The 19,738-nt window shown below is 46.9% G+C and overlaps 1 protein-coding gene across 2 annotated transcripts in view; it reads left to right on the top strand.

Annotated features, from left to right (window-relative positions):
• apc (APC regulator of WNT signaling pathway) overlaps positions 1-19,738 on the top strand; it is a 35,591-nt gene continuing 15,853 nt past the window's right edge. The window contains exons 1-2 of one of the 2 annotated variants that reach the window (XM_083670510.1): positions 1-147; positions 10,910-11,062. In XM_083670510.1, the coding sequence (XP_083526636.1) occupies positions 10,928-11,062 (135 nt within the window). In that variant the 5' untranslated portion in view covers positions 1-147; positions 10,910-10,927. Of the gene's footprint in view, positions 148-10,897; positions 11,063-19,738 lie in introns of those variants that run through there. The other variant, XM_083670509.1, reaches the window with a different exon arrangement.

The following is a 19,738-nucleotide window of genomic DNA, read 5'->3' as shown; positions in this document are numbered from 1 at the left end:
AGAAAAAGTTTAGTTGGAGTCCAGAAGAGTGTCCTGAGATCAAAGAAATGGGCCCTGGTGTAAAGTTACTTCTAGGATCGTAATCGGGCGTTTTCTACCTGGGGTGCGTTCCTTGATTAAGGTGCATTAGGGCGAATGTTGCTACAGGTAAGAGATTCTTTTTTTTACCTTGCTTAGCTAATGTTAGCTAGCGCTAGCTAGCGAGAAATGTGCGGGTCAGCCTATCAGCTGGAATGGAATGGGACGTTGTACTTGTGAAATGTTGCTAAAGTCAAACAAATGAAATTGTACCGTCCATAAATGACGTCTTTACTGTGGGAAGAGTCTACTCATTACCCGCGTTATGGAAGTTATATTTAGCCGCCCGATACGACATAATGTTTGTAATTCGTAACATTTCATGGACTGTTTTCATTCCAGGAATTGTTCAGACCCGCAATCTTCTTCTCGCCAGCTAGTTAGCCAGCAGGCTGTTGTCAGGAATATAACAACAATACTTTAGTCATACAAGTACAGTATGTTCGACTGACCGTGTCGGCCGGCTGGGACACGATGCCTGCCAGTTAGTTATTTAAAGTATTGTTCTGAAAATGAGCTGGCATGAAGTTGTCAGTGTAGCTTTGGCTGGTGACTTGCACCGAGGCTAGCCTAGCATCGGACCCCAGCCAGGAACACAACTCCAGGTTTCTGGCTGCCTGCCCACACTTTGGAAGGAGAACATGTCTTACTTGCTAAAAGAAAAGAATTAAGACTCGAAATACCTGTTCCAGTTCGAAGTGGATAAAACATTTGGAAATCTGTCGGGAAATCATTAGTCAGTTTCCAAAGTGTGGTGTTGACTGTGAAGTGAGTGTTGATGTGGGGGTTGATGTGACAGTGGAAGAATCAGACCACGGACAGACATGAAGAGTTGCCATGTTCCTCTTGATCCATTGTCTCTCTTACAGCAGATGAAACACAGTCTTTAGGTTGCCAGAGCCCAGTTGCAGAAACTCCGTTTTGCTGATAAGATGTTGTTACTGATATCCATTACATTTCCATTTCTGGCATTTAGCAGACGCCTTTATCCATGTGTTTAAGTAAGTGAATCATCTATCCATCAGTCATCATAAGATAAAGTAATCAATGCTCAGACGAGGGGCCATAGGCAGTCATAATGCTAGAAGAAGGAAAAATTACTTTTATTTTATTTATGTTTTATTAACAGGAGAGAAACTTGTACAGGGGGGTAGTGGGGATGAAGAGGTCTCTAGGGTTGGGGTTAGGGTTAGTACAGGGGGGTAGTGGGGGTGAAGAGGTCTCTAGGGTTAGGGTTAGTACAGGGGGGTAGTGGGGGTGAAGAGGTCTTTAGGAGGGACCATTAAGATGTAGCCTGAAGAGATGGGTCTTCAATCTATGGCGGAAGATTGGTAGTGTATTAACTATATAGAATATGAAATTGTGAAGATATCCGTGATTTTAAAGTTGGGGAGTTCCGTGGGACATTTTGCTAGACTGAAATGTGTGAAAAACGAGAGCTGTTGTTGGGAAGTGTTGATTAGTTTAGGCCAGGTGCTGTTCTTCACCTTAGAGCAGTATGGCCTGTTTGACTTTATTATTATTAGTAGTAGTATTAGAGCAGTATGGCCTGTTTGACATTAGGGGAGTACTGCAGTGGTTGGTTCCTGAAGTTGTGCAGCTTGGTGGTCTGGTAGGAAACAATTTGACAGATATTTTGGGTTAGGAAACCCAATGAACAAAGAGCCAAAGCAAGCAACTTTCCTGGGCAAAATGGAAAGTCTGGATTCTTCACCAGATACAGTGATCCATCCACTGCTACACTCACTGTCTGCTGATGTAGTCTATGTAGTCTAGTAAGCTTGGTCCGGTATTAGAATTCTCAAACCCGTATACCTTCCCTCCAAAATACCCCGGTATACGGTAATACCTTTTAGCAGACTTTCAGCATGACTCCAACAAATCTCCGGCCTGTAGTTCCTCTGTCTCCGGCCACGGTTACCAGCCCAGAAGTCAGAAATATGACCTCCACTCCGGGCCCTCAGACTAGAGGTATTGATCATGCCTTGTGATGCTTGTGTGCAAGTTTAATTTGGACAGTGTTTATTAAACATTGGTGGGTGTTATAATGGCCAAATACAGGTGGAGACGGTATTGACAGAAATAAACCGATATAAACTGAAATACCGTATTCACCCGGTAATACCTTATACCTGCCCAACTCTCTAGCCTAGTAAGCCTCCATGATGTCTCGCTTTGTTCATCCACTCGACAACTGACCTGTTCTTTGTTCATCCACTCGACAACTGACCTGTTCTTTGGAATGTCTTTTTGTTTGTTGGCCTGTTACACTTCTTGGCACAATAGTTTTCGTTTTTTTTCTCCCCTGTAATCCAGTGGATGTGTTGTTTATTAGTGAATAGTCGACACGTTCACAAGAAATTGCGTTTTAAAAATGATCTCTCAAGATTTCTTGCCGATTTGAGTCAATCCTGCAATTCCCAAGATTCCCCTCTCCCTCCCACGCCAGGTCCTCCTGTTGAACAGCGCTAGAGCTAGCCCCTGCTGCTCTCTGGGAATCACTGGCGTAGTACAGCAGGGTCGTAGTACAGCGGGGTCGTAGTCCAGCGGGGTCGTGGTCCAGCGGGGTCGTGGTCCAGCGGGGTCGTGGTCCAGCAGGGTCGTGGTCCAGCAGGGTCGTAGTACAGCAGGGTCGCAGGGCAAAAACTCCTGTCTGACGTTTTTTAACACGGTATGAAAATGTTTTAGGAAGTAAACACAGACTCATATTTCAATAGCTATGATGGAGCTTCAAACTGAATGGTGATAGTTTGAACGGTATTGACCAGAAATGAAAATGGATTTTGTGTAAACTTCACCTTTTTAATATCGGTTGATGCAGCTGTACTTTTTCCTCAAACACATTTTGGTTGGTTACCAACACCCACAGGTTATCCAGGGACGGTCAACTGGCATCTAATACACAAACCTATCTAGAGCCCCTGGTCTACCAGTAGATGCACTTATATTATCTTACTTTCATTGTGTTTCATTGACCTCTGCAGCAATGCCAGCAGTGATGGATAAAGAAGAAAGAAGGAATCCCTCCTTCTTCTGGCATTGTGACTGCCTTACGATGTCTGATGTATAGATGGTTCACTTACTTTAGACAAATGTACTTGTTGTAAGTCGCTTTGGATAAAAGCATCTGCTAAATGGCGTAAATGTAAATGATCACCAAGGAAAGTCAGGAAATGACAACAGTTGAGCTTGTCTATAGAAATGACTGGTATGGCCTCTGATGCCTGCTGTGGAGTCTGAGCCCTGGCCTGCTTCTCTCATCTAGAGCTTGTTGCCCGGAATCAAACGGCATTGATGAAACATTTTCCCACACAAAATGGGAGAATGTGTGAGAGAACTTTCCCGAGGACAACTGAACTGGGAGAGGGGACCAGCCAACAAGGGTCCCTGCCAACGTCTGCCTTCCTCTGCTCTTTCACAAACACCCTTCATTTGCATGAAAAAACCCCACATTCAGAATCACTTTTCCCCCTCTGCTGCATGGTGATACAGGTCATCCATTCAGACCCGCTGAGACAGAAACAGCAGAGTGTTGACGGTGACTTAACACCAACAGGACGCTCATTCACAAGTATTTATTTGTCAGGTTTTTATTGAGTTGGGAATCTCCTGAAGGGTGACACTGAACCCAGTAAGAGACAGTAGGAGCAATCTCTCTTTTTCCTCTCTAAATATATCTCTGGACAAAGTACTGTCTGTGTGAATTAATCTTTTTACAGGAGAATGGAGGATATGATACAATTAGGCTACTCATTTGGCTCGGTTCGTGTCCACTAATTTGGTCTGTATGCGGCCTGCGTGAACCCTCCTGTGAGCTTACTGAATACAATCCAAATCAAATGTCATTGGTTACGTACGCCGCATACAGCCGGACGTGACAGTGAAATGCGTTTGGTGATCTCGCTCTTCGCTCAACCGTTATTCTGTCTCTTAATGGGGACGCTGCTATAAATGTGTTATAAATGGGCTGTTTCACCAATGAGGTTTAGTTTCTTTCTTAATTCTTCTTCAGATGCGTGTGGCTGCTGTTCTAAATGAGGCTGCAGCACAGTGCCATGTTAGCCTGAGCCGGCAGTCATACGACCCTGAGTGGACCCTGTCTGGTTGATTTCTTCTGGGTTTAGTTTGACGATTCAGCACCTGGCCCGACTAGAAATGAACGTGATCGTGTCAAATCAATGTTTATTTATCGTATGAATACGATACAGTCGTAGAAGGTGCAATGAGTTGCTTAGGACAAGCTAGCTCCTCACAATGCAGCAAACAGCAATCAACAATGCAATACAGTCTAGTAATACTAAAGAACAATAACGTAACGTAGAGCGTATAGCAACAGAACACAGCAGCAGCGTTGGGCAGTAGCTGTAGTAGTTTGTTGTTAGTTAGCTGATTCCTTCATCTGACGTTCACTTGTGTGAGTGAGGCGTAAGTGTAGGCTGTAACATATAGACCGCTGCCCTTTGGCGTGGGACTATTTTCTGCTTGGCTGGAATATGAGATTCTCTTGATATAAACAGACTCCTGGGCCCAGCTTCCTGCTGTGGAGGCCAGGAAGTTTAGTGTTCCTGCATGGTACCGCGCTCCTCACATGATGGGGATCCATTGAGGGAGATGGGCTGCCATTGTTATGGAATTAGGTCTCACAGGGTGAGGGGTTTGACTCGTGCTTCCAGCCTGTCAGTCAGGCGCCTCTCTCTCTCTGAACAACCGCTGTGCTGCTGTCCATGAAGCCCTGCTAACAACAGTCACTGGTGCAGGTAACGATGACGTTCATATTGGAGAACTGTGAATTAAAATAATGGTCTTATTGGATTTAGTTTTATTCATTGAACAATGACTGATGAGAGTCGGAGGGGAGGCAGGAGCAGACATTAGCACTCCTTCATTGGAGATTTATGATGACGAGAAGATGACTGAAAAGACACATGTCATCTGTATTTGTTATATGTCTACCATTTAGCTGACGCTTTTATCCAAAGAGACTTAAATTACAATGAGTTCATACATTTCAGTATATATGGTCCCAGCGGGAATCAAACCCACAACCTAAGCGTTGTTAGCGTCATGCTGTACCAGCTGAGCCACAGATTGTCTATTGTGGGTTCATAGTGTGGTCTTTCATTAGTGTGGTCTTCTCTCAGGTCTTGCCTTGAACGTAGCATAAAAGCTTGTAGTTCATCTTTGTCAATTTAGTTTTTCCTCATCTTGTTTCCAGGCTATCATTTGTATGGGGGGGGAGGGGGTTAACCCTATTGTGTTGGGTATAACATCTCTGTTGGTTTTGGTCCTCTGTGTGTGTGTGTGTGTGTGTGTGTGTGGAGGGGGGAGGGGGGAGGGGGAACACAGATCCCATCTGTGTTCATCATTGATCTCTGGGAATTGTATGTTTTACTGTTATCAATGTAGTAGTAGTCTGTCTGTCCCCGTCCCCCTGACCTGCCACTCCACCCCTCCCTGCCTGGGGCTCCCACCAGCACCCCCCCCCAGTAAGAGCCTTAATTGAGTCAGGGGAAGCAGCTGTGCATGGGGCTGGAAGCGGGCCAGCCAGCTTCGGTCACTGCAGAGCCCCTGAACGCTGCTGCTCCAGGCAGCCGATTGGCTCGCCGCGTGGCCATGTGACCGGGGCTGGCTGGATGTGCGTTGGCGTCTGACACAGTTGAGAGGGAGAAGGGATGGAGACCGTCACTGCTACCGAAATGGGGTAGGTTTTCCTTTTTTCTTTTTTTCTTCGTCCTCTCTCTGCTTTGGAACCAAAAAATGGAGAGAAAGGTTTTTATTCTCTGTGTGTTAATGGGGATTAGGGCCAGCCGGGAGCTCCTGGGGGGGAAGAATGGTGTGTTTGTGTGAATAGCGAGGCGTAGCCACTAAGCCTTTTGTTTTGATGGTTGGTTGGTGAGAGAGAGAGAGAGAGGGAGAGAGAGAGAGAGAGAGAGAGGGAGGAGGACAGGGAGGGTGTGGGGGATGTGCATGGATCCTCCACTCTCACTTTATCATCAGGAGCTGCAAGGGCTGCGCAAAAAAAAGGCTGCATTGTGCTTCAGGAGGAGAGAGAGAGAGGGAAGAGAAGGATTCTAAAACACAGTGACGGAGAAAGAGAGAACCTGTTCATGGCCAAACGCCCAAAATGTCAGTGCTTGTGTGTGTGTGTGTATATGTGTGTATGTGTGTATATGTGTGTGCGCGTGTGTTCAGATGATGGGGAGAGGGGCTGGTCCTGAGGTTTAGTCCTGGTTACTGGTTATGAGGTTTAGTCCTGGTTACTGGTCCTGAGGTTTAGTCCTGGTTACTGGTTATGCTCAGACAAAGCAGATGTGTCATGGTGGCTGAGCTGTCTTCCTCTGGAAGCTGATGGGGAGTACCGGCTCGGTTGTGTCTTTGTCTGTGTTTACACCGTGGTTAATCCCGGGCTGAACCGGGCTGTGCAGCGCTGGGTTGACACCGTGGTTAATCCCGGGCTGAACCGGGCTGTGCAGCGCTGGGTTGAGATCGTGGTCAATCCCGGGCTGAACCGGGCTGTGCAGCGCTGGGTTGACACCGTGGTTAATCCCGGGCTGAACCGGGCTGTGCAGCGCTGGGTTGAGATCGTGGTCAATCCCGGGCTGAACCGGGCTGTGCAGCGCTGGGTTGACACCGTGGTTAATCCCGGGCTGAACCGGGCTGTGCAGCGCTGGGTTAGCGGGGCTGTGTGTGAGGGAACGCTAAGTGGCTGCCTACTGTTTCTTTGTGATGTCGAGGGAAGGAAGGAAGGAAGGGCATTCTGTCGCTTTGCAGCTGACTGCAGGGTTTCTTTACTAGCTCTGTGCTGAGAGGAGGTATCCACACACACACCCTCACACACACACACACACACACACACACACACCCTCACACGCAGCAACATACAGCGCACTGCAACGCTGACAGCGTCAGGGAAAATGTGGACGGCTGGTAGTTGAATGGCGTCAAGGTGGAATCCTGGTTGGGAAACAGGACGTTAACCTGGTGGGGAGGAAGAGCAGACGAACCGTCTCTGAAATGGAACCCGTGTCTGACGGACGCCACGGGTCCGTCTCCTTCATTATTCATCTGAATGCACCATCACCCTTGAAATGGATGCCAGAAACGGCTAATTTTCCCTAAGTGAATGCATTCGGAGAACAGTGATGCAATATTCATGAGGCAGTCCCCTCTCCTGCAGCCGGCCGTCCGTCTCCCCGCTTCCTCCTCCTGCGCCCCCTCAAACCCTTTGTCGTCTAAAATATTGGATGTTTTAATTGGCTCAGATGACATTAAGTGGGTTGTTTTATTCGCTGCCGTGTTGGGTTTTTCCTCATTAGAATATTACTGACAGGTTTTTGTTGTCGCGGGCTGAGATGCCGTGTGGGTGGAAGTGCACGTTGAGCAGAGGGAGTGGACCTGGTAAGGGTTTTAGAACTGTTTTTGTTAGGCTAGTGTTTGTATTTTTAATGCAGTTGTATTGGACAGATTTGTGATAAAATAACAAGAATCATCTATGGCCTGAATTTGATATTGTGCATGAGCCAGAGGGGAGAATGTAGCCTAATATTTCTAATTAAAAAATTAAAAAAAAAAAAAAAAAAGAGAGAGAGAAAAAAATCCCAAAATCAAAATATTAGCTTAATATCTGGAGAACGTTTCTGAGACTACTTGAGATGGTGGAGCGTTGAAGCCTGCTACCGTAAGTGTTGTCCAGCGTTGAGAAGCCTGTTACCGTAAGCGTTGTACAGCGTTGAGAAGCCTGTTACCGTAAGCGTTGTCCAGCGTTGAGAAGCCTGTTACCGTAAGCGTTGTCCAGCGTTGAGAAGCCTGTTACCGTAAGCGTTGTACAGCGTTGAGAAGTAGGCCTGTTACCGTAAGCGCTGTACAGCGTTGAGAAGTAGGCCTGCTACCGTAAGCGCTGTACAGCGTTGAGAAGTAGGCCTGCTACCGTAAGCGTTGTCCAGCGTTGAGAAGTAGGCCTGCTACCGTAAGCGTTACACAGGCGCACAGCAAGTAGTCTAGCGTGAAGATGGACCTAATGGATAATACACTTATGAAAAGATGTGCATGTTGACATAATTGATAACATAATTAAGAAATGATGGAGAGGCTTGTGCAATTTATAATACAGTTTGTGTAACCGTATCTGGCGGTATCTACACATGTCAGTATTCACCAGAATACAGGATGTAACATGTATGGGTACCGGCTCTTTTGCAACCTTGTGCTTGTACATTACTCTGCAGATGTACTGTTAGATGATGGTGATGATAACCTCTCTCTTATGTGGCATTGGCTGGCATTGAATCTTTTAAAATGGCTGCCAATTGAAGTGTCCTAGCTAGCCTACCCCTTTAAAACTTTAGTGTTTGCTCACCTTCTGCAGTTTTACCCAAAATTTTAAAAGCAAGAAATGGAGGTAGACTATATTCAGAATGTAAAAGAAAAAAAAAAAGAAAGCACCCTCCACCCCCACCCCCCCAGTTAAGATGAGATGATGCTTTGATGAATGTGTTCTGGTTAGCCTATGGCTGCATTAGTTCACAGGATGATTTGGGATGGCCACTGACTGCCCTCCACCGTATGTACACAGACAGGAACACGAGAGGAACGCATTGACGTTTCAGGACTGATTGCCCAGCAGTGGAATTGACTCACTGAATTCGATCGGCTCCTCGTTTGATTTGCTTGTTGTGAACTTTGGCAAACAAAGATTCAGTTGGACATTGTGGCACCCGAGACCACGGTTCCTATTACCGCTAGGGGTCAGCTGATCGATTATGTCATTGTCAACCAGTAGATATAGGCCACTGGCTAGTTAAATCTGTACCGTCACAGATGCGGACATCTGCCAGAGAGGCGGAGAAGTGCAGGAGTCAGTGCACAGAAGAGTGGCCTACATGACCGAAGAAACGCTGATATTTAACGTGTCACTGATTATTCAGCAGCAACCGTGTGATGCATTTTTTCCATCTCAGTGATGTAGTATCTCAGTGATGTAGTATCTCAGTGATGTAGTATGTCCCTGCTGGCTCACCGTAGCCCCCTCTGTAATGGATGGGCTAAAAATATGAGCCTTTCCTCTGCGAGTCTCCCCCTCCTGTCATGTAGAGTTCTCATCATAAGGCGCGCGCGTGTGCGTGTGTGTGTGTGTGTGTGTGTGTGTGTGTGTGTGTGTGTGTGTGTGTGTGTGTGTGTGTGTGTAATGGTGTTCCCTTCGCCGCCTGTCTCCCAGACCTCCTCTGCTCAGCTGATCTCAGGGGGAGCGGGGTTAAGCAGCAAGGCGTTAAGTTGCAATGCAGAGTGTATGGTTAGGGTTAGAGTAGGCTTGCAGTGTAGGGTTAGAGTAGGCTTGCAGTGTAGGGTTAGAGTAGGCTTGCAGTGTAGGGTTAGGGTTAGAGTAGGCTTGCAGTGTAGGGTTAGAGTAGGCTTGCAGTGTAGGGTTAGGGTTAGAGTAGGCTTGCAGTGTAGGGTTAGGGTTAGAGTAGGCTTGCAGTGTAGGGTTAGAGTAGGCTTGCAGTGTAGGGTTAGGGTTAGAGTAGGCTTGCAGTGTAGGGTTAGGGTTAGAGTAGGCTTGCAGTGTAGGGTTAGGGTTAGAGTAGGCTTGCAGTGTAGGGTTAGAGTAGGCTTGCAGTGTAGGGTTAGGGTTAGAGTAGGCTTGCAGTGTAGGGTTAGAGTAGGCTTGCAGTGTAGGGTTAGGGTTAGAGTAGGCTTGCAGTGTAGGGTTAGGGTTAGAGTAGACTTGCAATTTTATTATTTTTATTATACATAGTTGTTCAGAGATATACACCACTGTGTTGTGGTTGGTGGTGGTCACGTTGGTTGGGGATATGTGTGTGTACTGCAGAGAGCAACGCGCTTATGCAATGTGCATTGAGAATCTGGGGAGGTTGGTACTTGGCTATGAATCATTTCACAGGTGGGATGGCAGGAGGGTCTGCTCTGCTTCCTCCGTCACCTGCCAGGGCCTGCGGGACCGGGAGGCTTCAATGCCAGTTTGGTATCTAAACCTCACCCAAGTCTGACCTTGCATTTTATCTTTCCTTGATCAGCATTTGAACAAAAGAAATGATTCTGAATATGTTTAGCCAACATGCAATGACTACAATCAAAACACTTATGGTTTCTAAACAAAGGCCGGGGTGAATGTGATTATAACTGTGGCCAGGCCGGGGTGAACGTGATCATAACTGTGGCCAGGCCAGGGTGAACGTGATCATAATTGTGCCTCTTCAGACATTTTGGGTCTGAACTCTGTTGTTGTGAAGAGTAAAGCAAGCTCAACCCCACGGCCTGAACGCCTGCCCAGGCATGAATAATACACAGGCAGGGTTTTAAAACCTACGTGTGTGTGAGAGAGAGAGGGAGAATTGCTGTTATCCCAAAGCCATGTAAGGCATTTCTCGTTTTGATTCTGTCAAACATACCCTACTTTCTCAACCGTTTTCATTGAATCTTTCCTGCTTTTGTTTTGAAGCGGTCCACTGCTCTTTGACTTAGTCTTCTGTGACTGCGTCAATCATGCGGGGAAAAAAAGATTCAGTTCTTATCACCGTTGCTGAACAACGTGTTGGTCATGCTGCCAGTTTAATCGTAGACCTAGGCTGTGTATGCTAGTTATATTAATGTATTAAGCGTTTTGCTACCTAGATGTTCTCTACAAGGGGTTTTATTAACTGGTATTATGTGTGATGAGCACTCACCACAGACTGTAACGTGATCATCTCGCCCGTCAATCAGAATGCGTGCATTATAGACAATCATGTCTATTTTATGGACACTTAATCAGTGGTAGGGTTAGGGTTAGGGCTTGAAACGACCCAATAACAGCTCTCTCATTATGTCCACTCAGGTCAAGAGGTAGTCCAAGATGGCTGCAGCGTCTTATGATCAGCTGCTGAAGCAAGTGGAGGCGCTGAAGATGGAAAATTCCAACCTTCGACAAGAGCTTGAGGACAACTCGAACCACTTGACCCAACTAGAGTCGGAAGCCTCTAACATGAAGGTAAGCAGACGGACGGTTTACTACGGGACTCATCAGAAACACCTGACAGGCTTCTCATATTCCCTTCCCTTGTTCCTGAATCGTCCCCTTGTGTTTGTTGTTCTTTAAATGTGCCAAACTAAAGTGTGGAATCCTGAAACGGAACCTCGAGAGGCCATTGTCATGAGGTTTGATTTGGTGTCGGCAGTAGTCATGGTGTTGGTCAAAGACGGGCCTGAATGTTTTATCGCGGAGGGCCTTTTGTTGGGGTTGTATTTGCCTCAGATTCCTTTTTGTTGAATGTAGAGGGATGACATGCACCAGTTAGAAAACCCAAACCCTCGAGGCAAATAGATATCAGCTTGCAAATAGGGATAGTGTGCAGTCGTTGTCGTGTCTGTCCCAATTCTGACTCTGTTCAGTTCTGACTCTGTTCAGTGGGCTTCGCTCCAGCACAACAGTATTCTTTCCCTCGCCAAATTCTTAGAGTATAGTAATTAGCGTCTCTAGCCTTGAACACCCAATCACGTGTCTCAATGCTGAATGCTTCACTGAAGGTCAGGAAGTAATTTCTGGGCCGTAATCCCGCCCCCCCCCCCCCCCCCTCCCCGTTCATTTAGATACCAGGAAGACCGGTGATGTAATACGGATAGAAAACGTGAGGATGAGCTTTTCGCAGGCGCTGAGACTGAAATACTCTATCCTCTCACCCGCTCTCTAAGATGCACTCTCTCCTCTGTCACTCTGTTGGGTAAAACCCTGCCCCCCCTTTCCCTCCCTCCCCTCCCTCCCTCCCCTCCCCTCCCCTCCCCTCCCTCCCTCCCTCCCTCCCTCCCTCCCTCCCTCCCTCCCTCGCTCCCTCCCTCCCCTCCCTCCCTCCTTCGCTGCAATGCAGTCCAGTCTTAGGCTCTGTTCATGGGCCGTTGTGAGCTGGCAGGCTGAGGCGGTTAGAGGAGATGTGATTGGACTCCCTGGGCTGCCTGCCTTGCTCTAAGAGAGAGCCTACTGCCTGCCTTGCTCTAAGAGGAGCCTACTGCCTGCCTTGCTCTAAGAGGGGCCTACTGCCTGCCTTGCTCTAAGAGGGGCCTACTGCCTGCCTTGCACTAAGAGGGGCCTACTGCCTGCCTTGCTCTAAGAGGAGCCTACTGCCTGCCTTGCTCTAAGAGGGGCCTACTGCCTGCCTTGCTCTAAGAGGAGCCTACTGCCTGCCTTGCTCTAAGAGGAGCCTACTGCCTGCCTTGCTCTAAGAGGGGCCTACTGCCTGCCTTGCTCTAAGAGGGGCCTACTGCCTGCCTTGCTCTAAGAGAGAGCCTACTGCCTGCCTTGCTCTAAGAGGAGCCTACTGCCTGCCTTGCTCTAAGAGGGGCCTACTGCCTGCCTTGCTCTAAGAGGAGCCTACTGCCTGCCTTGCTCTAAGAGGGGGCCTACTGCCTGCCTTGCTCTAAGAGGGACACGTTGGGCTCACCCCTCGTGAACTCCTGGGCAGTCAGTGGTGCCACTTCAAATTAGAGAGTTGCTTTCTCAAGTTTACCAGTGAAGGTATTTGGGAAGAATGATCAGAAACGCTCCTATCCTGGTCAATATTGAATTGGTCTTGTCTAATTTCATTGTAAAATTAGGGAGCTGGCAGTAGGCTGCTGTTAATGGTGCTCAAGTGGACTTACTTTACATGTGGTTGGTGAGGAAACTGGGGGAAGGAGAGAGGGACACACGAAGAGAAGGAGAGACTGGTGATGTTTTACATAAATGTTATCAGGGGCAGTAGGCTGAATTGTAACCGATGTCATGTTCAAAACCCAAAACTTCCAGACGTTCCCACGGACTGTCAAGGGAGTAATGTAGGTCAGCAGAAAGATGAAGTTATGTCTGAGCAAGGCATGTAACTCATATCTTAATGGACTATAAAAGGAATATTACTCTGAGTTTACAGGCATGCAGTCTGGATGTTATGGAAATGTAACAGTAAGCCAGAGTGACCACCCACCACATGAATTTGCTGGGTTGACAAACAGCCGGCAGTAAATTATTTCATGCATTATTAAGAAGCAATTTACACAGTAAGAGCCTGTGTATATATTTGACCCTGTCCCTTCTTAGCATGGGAACCTTTGAGGACGTTTAGCGTCTTTTTTCTTTTCCTTTTTAAATTGTTATTCACGTAATGTGAAAGAGGACTTGGCTCTGCAGATGAACATGCCAGCCAGACTCTCAAGTCTCACCCCCAGAGGCAGGCTTTGCTCCCTGGGTTGACTCCAGTATGCCAGTCCCTCCCCGGAGGATGCTGCTGCTGCTGTCCCATGCATGCTAATGATGGAGGTGGCTGCTGGGGGCTCCCCATCCCAAGGGGGAAGGGTCCGAGATTGGAGAGCCTGAATGAAGGGGGTCACTGCTCGTCTCTGGGCAGGACCCCCTCCCTGGTACTGGGGGATCAGTAATGCGGAAGGACTCACAATAGAATCTCAGTTGGCCATTTATTTGGGGAGAATCTTACCATGAGTAACACTGATGACTGTGCTGGGGAGAGTCTTACCATGAGTAACACTGATGACTGTGCTGGGGAGAGTCTTACCATGAGTAACACTGATGACTGCTGGGGAGAGTCTTACCATGAGTAACACTGATGACTGCTGGGGAGAATCTTACCATGAGTAACACTGATGACTGTGCTGGGGAGAATCTTACCATGAGTAACACTGATGACTGCTGGGGAGAATCTTACCATGAGTAACACTGATGACTGTGCTGGGGAGAGTCTTACCATGAGTAACACTGATGACTGCTGGGGAGAGTCTTACCATGAGTAACACTGATGACTGTGCTGGGGAGAGTCTTACCATGAGTAACACTGATGACTGTGCTGGGGAGAGTCTTACCATGAGTAACACTGATGACTGTGCTGGGGAGAATCTTACCATGAGTAACACTGATGACTGCTGGGGAGAGTCTTACCATGAGTAACACTGATGACTGTGCTGGGGACAGACGTCATCAGTGTTACTGATGCACAGAGAGTGTGTGTGTGTGTGTGTGTGTCCAGCTTGTGTTCGCCTCACACTTTTGAGTGTGGAGGTCTGGCCTTAGCTCAGCGCCGGGGCTGGATGTGTCAGTCTGTTAAAAATGTGCCTGATCAGCTCTGTGTCTGCTCTGGCTCAAACCAAGAATCTTGCCAACTCAGTGAATTTGTAAGCCTACCTGCTGTGCTGTAGTCTGAATTTCATGCTGGGGAAAATGGCAACCTTTTGTGTTGTGGAACTGTGCTGTTTTTTCTTTTGGGGTATCTCTAAATATCAGGCGTTGTTGTTGAATTTGAGCTAACATTAAGACAATTGCTGTGTTGAATTGTGTAGGCTGTTCACCCTGGCACGCTCAGCAGTGTCTGATGTACTTGTCTTTATGTCCTTCCTCTGCTGAACAGTGGTGGGCTTCTACAGTTGTGATGCTCTCTGTCGAGAGACATTTGAGTGATGAAAAGGTAATGGCAATTAAAATCCAGTATTCTTCAGCCATTTGTGTTTGTTTTTTTAATTTATTTAAAAAAAATGTTATAATCAGTTTGTTATTGTAAAATAACATTCCACTTTAGTGTGAAGGAGAATCCCCTGTTGAGGTCATCAAACAACGGATAAGATGACTGCTTCTCTTCTGATGGAAACCATATCTTCCCCTGGCACGGTTTCATCGATTGAGGTGGCTCCCTCTGAGACGCTCCCCTCCCTTCAGGGAGGCAGGCAGAGGCTTTTTTTAGTCCTTCCCTTCCTGCCATTGTATGTAATGAATGTGCCTCAGTTCCGTCCTCCGGCCATTTCCTCTCTCTGCTTCACAGCTGCAGGAAGACGGAGGAGGAAGCGCCAGAGACCGTCAGCGCACGCTTCCCCTCCCAGCACCAGCCAAATAACGCAACACAACAACAGCTCCATTTGAACACTTTGCAGAGGGAAGATCCGTTACGTTTTAACACACACACACACACACGTGTGACATACACGTGCCAGCCCTAAAGCTTTTACATAAGACCTCAGACCTTGAAGATCCTGAATGATTCTGTCCGTGGATGTGGAGCGCTAGAATGTGAAATGTCGTCTGCGATCTCCCTCAAGTCCCCGGCAGAAAGGTTCAAAAGGCAGTGATGGAGTCTCCTTGGGGGATCAGCTCTAGCAGCTCTGCCCCACTGACGAGTCCTGTCCTGGCAGCTCTGAGACCCAGACGGGCAGGGCGGGTGGAGGCGGGTGGAGGCGGGGGGAGGTGTTCTGTCTGGGAGTGACAGGGGGTTGTGGTTGTCTTGTCATGGTGCATCAAAGGAACCTGTCACAAGATGACTCAAAGGTGCCTGGTGTTAATGTGTGGACTGTTCACAGCATTATGGGCTCTGTAGTCCTCTGTGGCTCAGTTGGTAGAGCATGGCGCTAACAACGCTTAGGTTGTGGGTTTGATTCCTGCTGGGACCATCTATACTGAAAAATGTAAGCACTCACTGCAATGTAAGTCGCTTTGGATGAAAGCTAAATGGCATTTTTTATATATATATATATATGCTTAGATATACCTCCCATGATAGGTTTTATGAATTAAGTCTTCAACACATCGCTTCGCACTGGGCAGTTTCCTGTAAAAGGACCCATTAGGATCAAAGCACATTTTCAGTTAATTTATAAATTTTTTAAATATTATATACGATATACGTTAATCAAATATGTTATTGCTTTAATGAGAGTGTGTATTGTATATTTCTGTCTTTGTTTCCATTTGTTTCCATATTTTAGCTACATCATCATGTACAGAAGGACATTCAAATCCATAAGTCATTAGATTTTTTCGAAGTCAAGGATACGAACGATGGCTAATGGTCCCCTCTTTCTGCAGACATATTTCAGCCTTCATTTGGAGCAGTTCTGGGGAAACGATTAAAAACCCAGGGAGATTGTCATTCCGTTACAACTATGAATCTGCCAAGTATTATTTCTTAAAGTATTATTATTTATGTTTTTCAGTTGGAAATGTTAGAAGTAGTCCTTGTGCATAGAGTTGTGTAGTTTGTTAACAAAGTTTATCCAGGGTTTTTGTTTGGCATACGTTAAAGCGTAGTCCCAGCATCGTTCTGTTAATTGCCCTACTCCAATGTTGTTGTGAAAAGTTCTGGTCTGACTAGTTACATAAGTAGGCTCTAAAGTCCTTGGGAAGGAAGAGGACTCTCAATATTCATATCCAGTATTTAGCCTGAGTTAAATAAGCCTACAAGTCTTATTTTTGGTTCACTGTAATCCTAAAATGACACAACATAACATTAAGTATAGTATACCATGCATTAATCTCCTAATCTTCACTCTCTACGCCTGCCTTCCCATGACGACATGCTTGTTTTTTCCTTATTGTGCACCACGTGTGTCGTGATGTTTTCCTACATCCAAGGACACTACCTTATTCAGTCAGAGTGTACAAAAGCAGGACATAACCCCTTCCCTCCCTCCCTATCAGCTCAGCCCCCCCCCACCTCCCAAGTGCAGAGACCAGACCTCAGGGGCCTCGTGGGAGTCCACATCAGATGAAATCCAAGCTGGATGAAAATGAGACACCCCCAGCGTGCTCGGCTCTGGCATGGCTGATGGGTACTTTTAAAGCATTGATTTCCATTACTGGGAGTATTGGGTGACCCTTTTAAAAGCGTGTGTGTGTGTGTGTATACAGGGCATGCAGCACTCTGCAGGGATGCCCTGGTAATATAATTGGTCTCCCTGTTGGACTTGCTTTTGGGAATGAGTTGGGTTTGGTTTGGTTACAATCGTTTACTTCTGGGATGAAACAAAATGGCAGCCATCAGTGGACTGAGATTCTAATGAGAGTTGACCTCAAGGGAATTGAAAGGTTTGCTTTGCTTTTATTGGGTTAGACTCGTACTTGTTTACGATTTGAAATGAAGTCAGACTTGGTTAGGTTTATTTATGCTTGCACCACCTAAATGGTTAATTCTCATTGTCCCCCATTATGTGATTTATGTATGCCAGATACAGAGTCCTGAGAAAACCCTGAACAAAGCCAGAGAGAACTCTGGCTCAGGATGCCCGTGTGGTTAGCAGTGGTACTGCACCGTTGACACATTTGGGCCCAAAAAGAAAAGTTCTCATTTGCCTCTCTATATGCGGTGGAATTTCATCAAGCCAAATAAAGACCATTACGACCATAAAGTTTGGCAATAATGTTTGGCCCACCGCACACTGAAGTCGAAATTAGACAAACTTCTCTCTCTGGACAAATCCCCCATCTCTGCCAACAGAGACTTGTGACTCTCAGCCCAGTCAGACTTGATTAGCCACCGCAGAAGATGCCATTGCAGCTGCTCCACGGGCCAGAGTTAAGGTTGGAGTTAAGATCTCGTAGACGAGGAAAGGTAGCCTGGAAGAACCGGCTGGATCACACACTAGTTCACATTCTTCTTCACCTGACGTATGTCTGGCCCTTGGGAAACATCAAATAGAGCCGGACCAGTCAGCATACTCTAAAAAAATTAAAGGGGTGATTGGGTTTTTTCTCTCACAGGAAGGAAGGTGAAACAGGGTGAATGTCACAATCAGGATGATTCCCTCAGATTAAAGGAAAGACATTGTTTAGGCTGATGCACCTCTGACTAACCCTAACCCTAACCTCTGACTGTACTCCATTGATATGAATGACTCCTTTAACTCAGTGCCGAGGGTGAATAAAGTCGCCCAAATTGTTAAATGGTGCCATAAATCATGATGGTTCTTTTTGTAGCCAATCAAAGTGTTGTTGCTAGGTAAACACCACATAAACACTTGGCACACTAGGTTTTGAGTGTTCCGGAACTCTTTGGCAGTTAGTGAGGTTAAGGCTTATTCTACTTAATAAATGCAATTAAAGTCTTATTCCTGCTCTTTCTATTCAGTTTAGTTTATGGTCAGCTATTGCTGTTATAATTAGGATATTGTCTTTCATATGTTAGCAACAACATGTTTGTCATCCCAAATGCACTGAATGCAGCAGTTGTGTGACTCAGAATAGAATAAGGGACTCTGTCATATGATCCCTGCCTGATAATGAAGTCGTTGTTTGCTGTGGTTAGACGTCACACTCCAGAGGGGGAAAGCGTCAGCCTCGGTCATCTCTGCATCACACGGTCCAGGGTGTGTGTGTGTGTGTGTGTGTGTGTGTGTGTGTGTGTGTGTGTGTGTGTGTGTGTGTGTGTGTGCGCACGCACTTCCTAGCATCGTTAGGCTCTAAACAGATCAAGCCTCTTGTCTGACCCCTTTTCAGTCTGCTCCTCGATGCACGGCTAGGGCAAGGGTCAGAGGTTAGAGGTCAGGGGACATGTTGACCCTCCAGGGCGTGCGTGGGTTATGTAGGAGTAACCCCTGACCCTAATGGGAAGCAGCTGGAGCCTCTCGGTGGCCCCTGCTCCCTGAGCCAGGGTGGAAGGAAAGCCCGGCTTCCTGAGACCAGTCGCCTTGTCGGCCTGTGCTCGGACGCTCAGACACACTGGAGGATGTCGTCCGCTCCGTCACTCCTGCGGTCCTCTGAAGCCCTGCGCTACGGGCATGTTGACCGGCCTCTCGCTCGTAATACTGGATAGTTTAGAGAATCGGTTTGGCTCTGGACTCGATCTCATCTGGAACTATGCCTTTCCACCTTTCACTCTACGATCGCTGTGGGTTCATTGTGGTAAGTCCTGCGGGAGGGAGTTTTGTTGTCTTCAAGTAGCCTGATGTTCTTTCCCAGGCTTGTGTTGTGGAACGTTAAACCGATTTGTGCAGTTATGCAAACTGATTATGGACATGTAGGGCATGTAGTCCGCGTCTTTGGGAGATCCATAAGACCCCTGTGCTGTGGTGTATGTGAAGCAGTGTTGTCATTCATGATAAGCGGAGTATTTCCAAATACAACCCTTGAGACACATTATTTTCACTTCACAACCGGTTCAGTTATTAAGAAAGTGCTAATGTACGTATACAATGCAAACTGTGTGTTGCTGTGAGTTTGCAGGCTTGTGAAAAGAGATGTTACGACCAGAGATCTTTATCTTTTGAGAACGGCCGGTTTACAGTCGCTGGCTGACTACAGAACACCGCACACTGGGAACAAACATCCTTCCTCTGGGGCAAAGTCACCATCACATCAAACCGCTCTTGGAAAACCGTTCCACTGGCATGCTCCTTAGTTACAGAGGCAGACGATCCAGCTACACCACACTACAATGCTCCTGTAAAGTGGGTTAGCATTAGCAATAAGATATTTTTAGCTTTTCTAAAGCCAAGTGATCCGTTTCAGGTGCTCTGAAGTCTGAACATTAGTGCTGCAATCATTCATGCTTCTTTCAGGAGAAACATTTTAATCCAATGAGTCTCTCAACAGTGGAAACCATTTATCAGAACCAGTGCCTCGAGGTAGTGACCTATTTTGTTAGTTAAATTTCACGATACTATCGGAAAGGCACCTGACCATGTCATTAGACCTCATCCAAGAGCACATTTCTTTTTTCAGTTTCTGAATGGCGACCACTCTGTCATGAAACGTCCTGTTGTCGCTGCCGTCTTTGTTCTCCCGCTAGGAGGAAAGGTCTCGTAACGTTACCAGAGGTCTGCGTTCCGCTTAGCAACATCTAGTGACTTGCTGAGGAGGATGAGTTTTAACAGAGAGATCATTTGGCTCCCCCCTCCCCACAGCCAGGCAGAGATCAAATGGGAGATG

The sequence above is a fragment of the Argentina silus genome, assembly GCF_951799395.1.
Source record: "Argentina silus genome assembly, chromosome: 5".
Classification (NCBI taxonomy): Eukaryota; Metazoa; Chordata; class Actinopteri; order Argentiniformes; family Argentinidae; genus Argentina; species Argentina silus.
The sequence above is the reverse complement of the archived record's forward strand: the minus strand, read 5'-3'. Positions and strand labels throughout refer to the sequence as shown.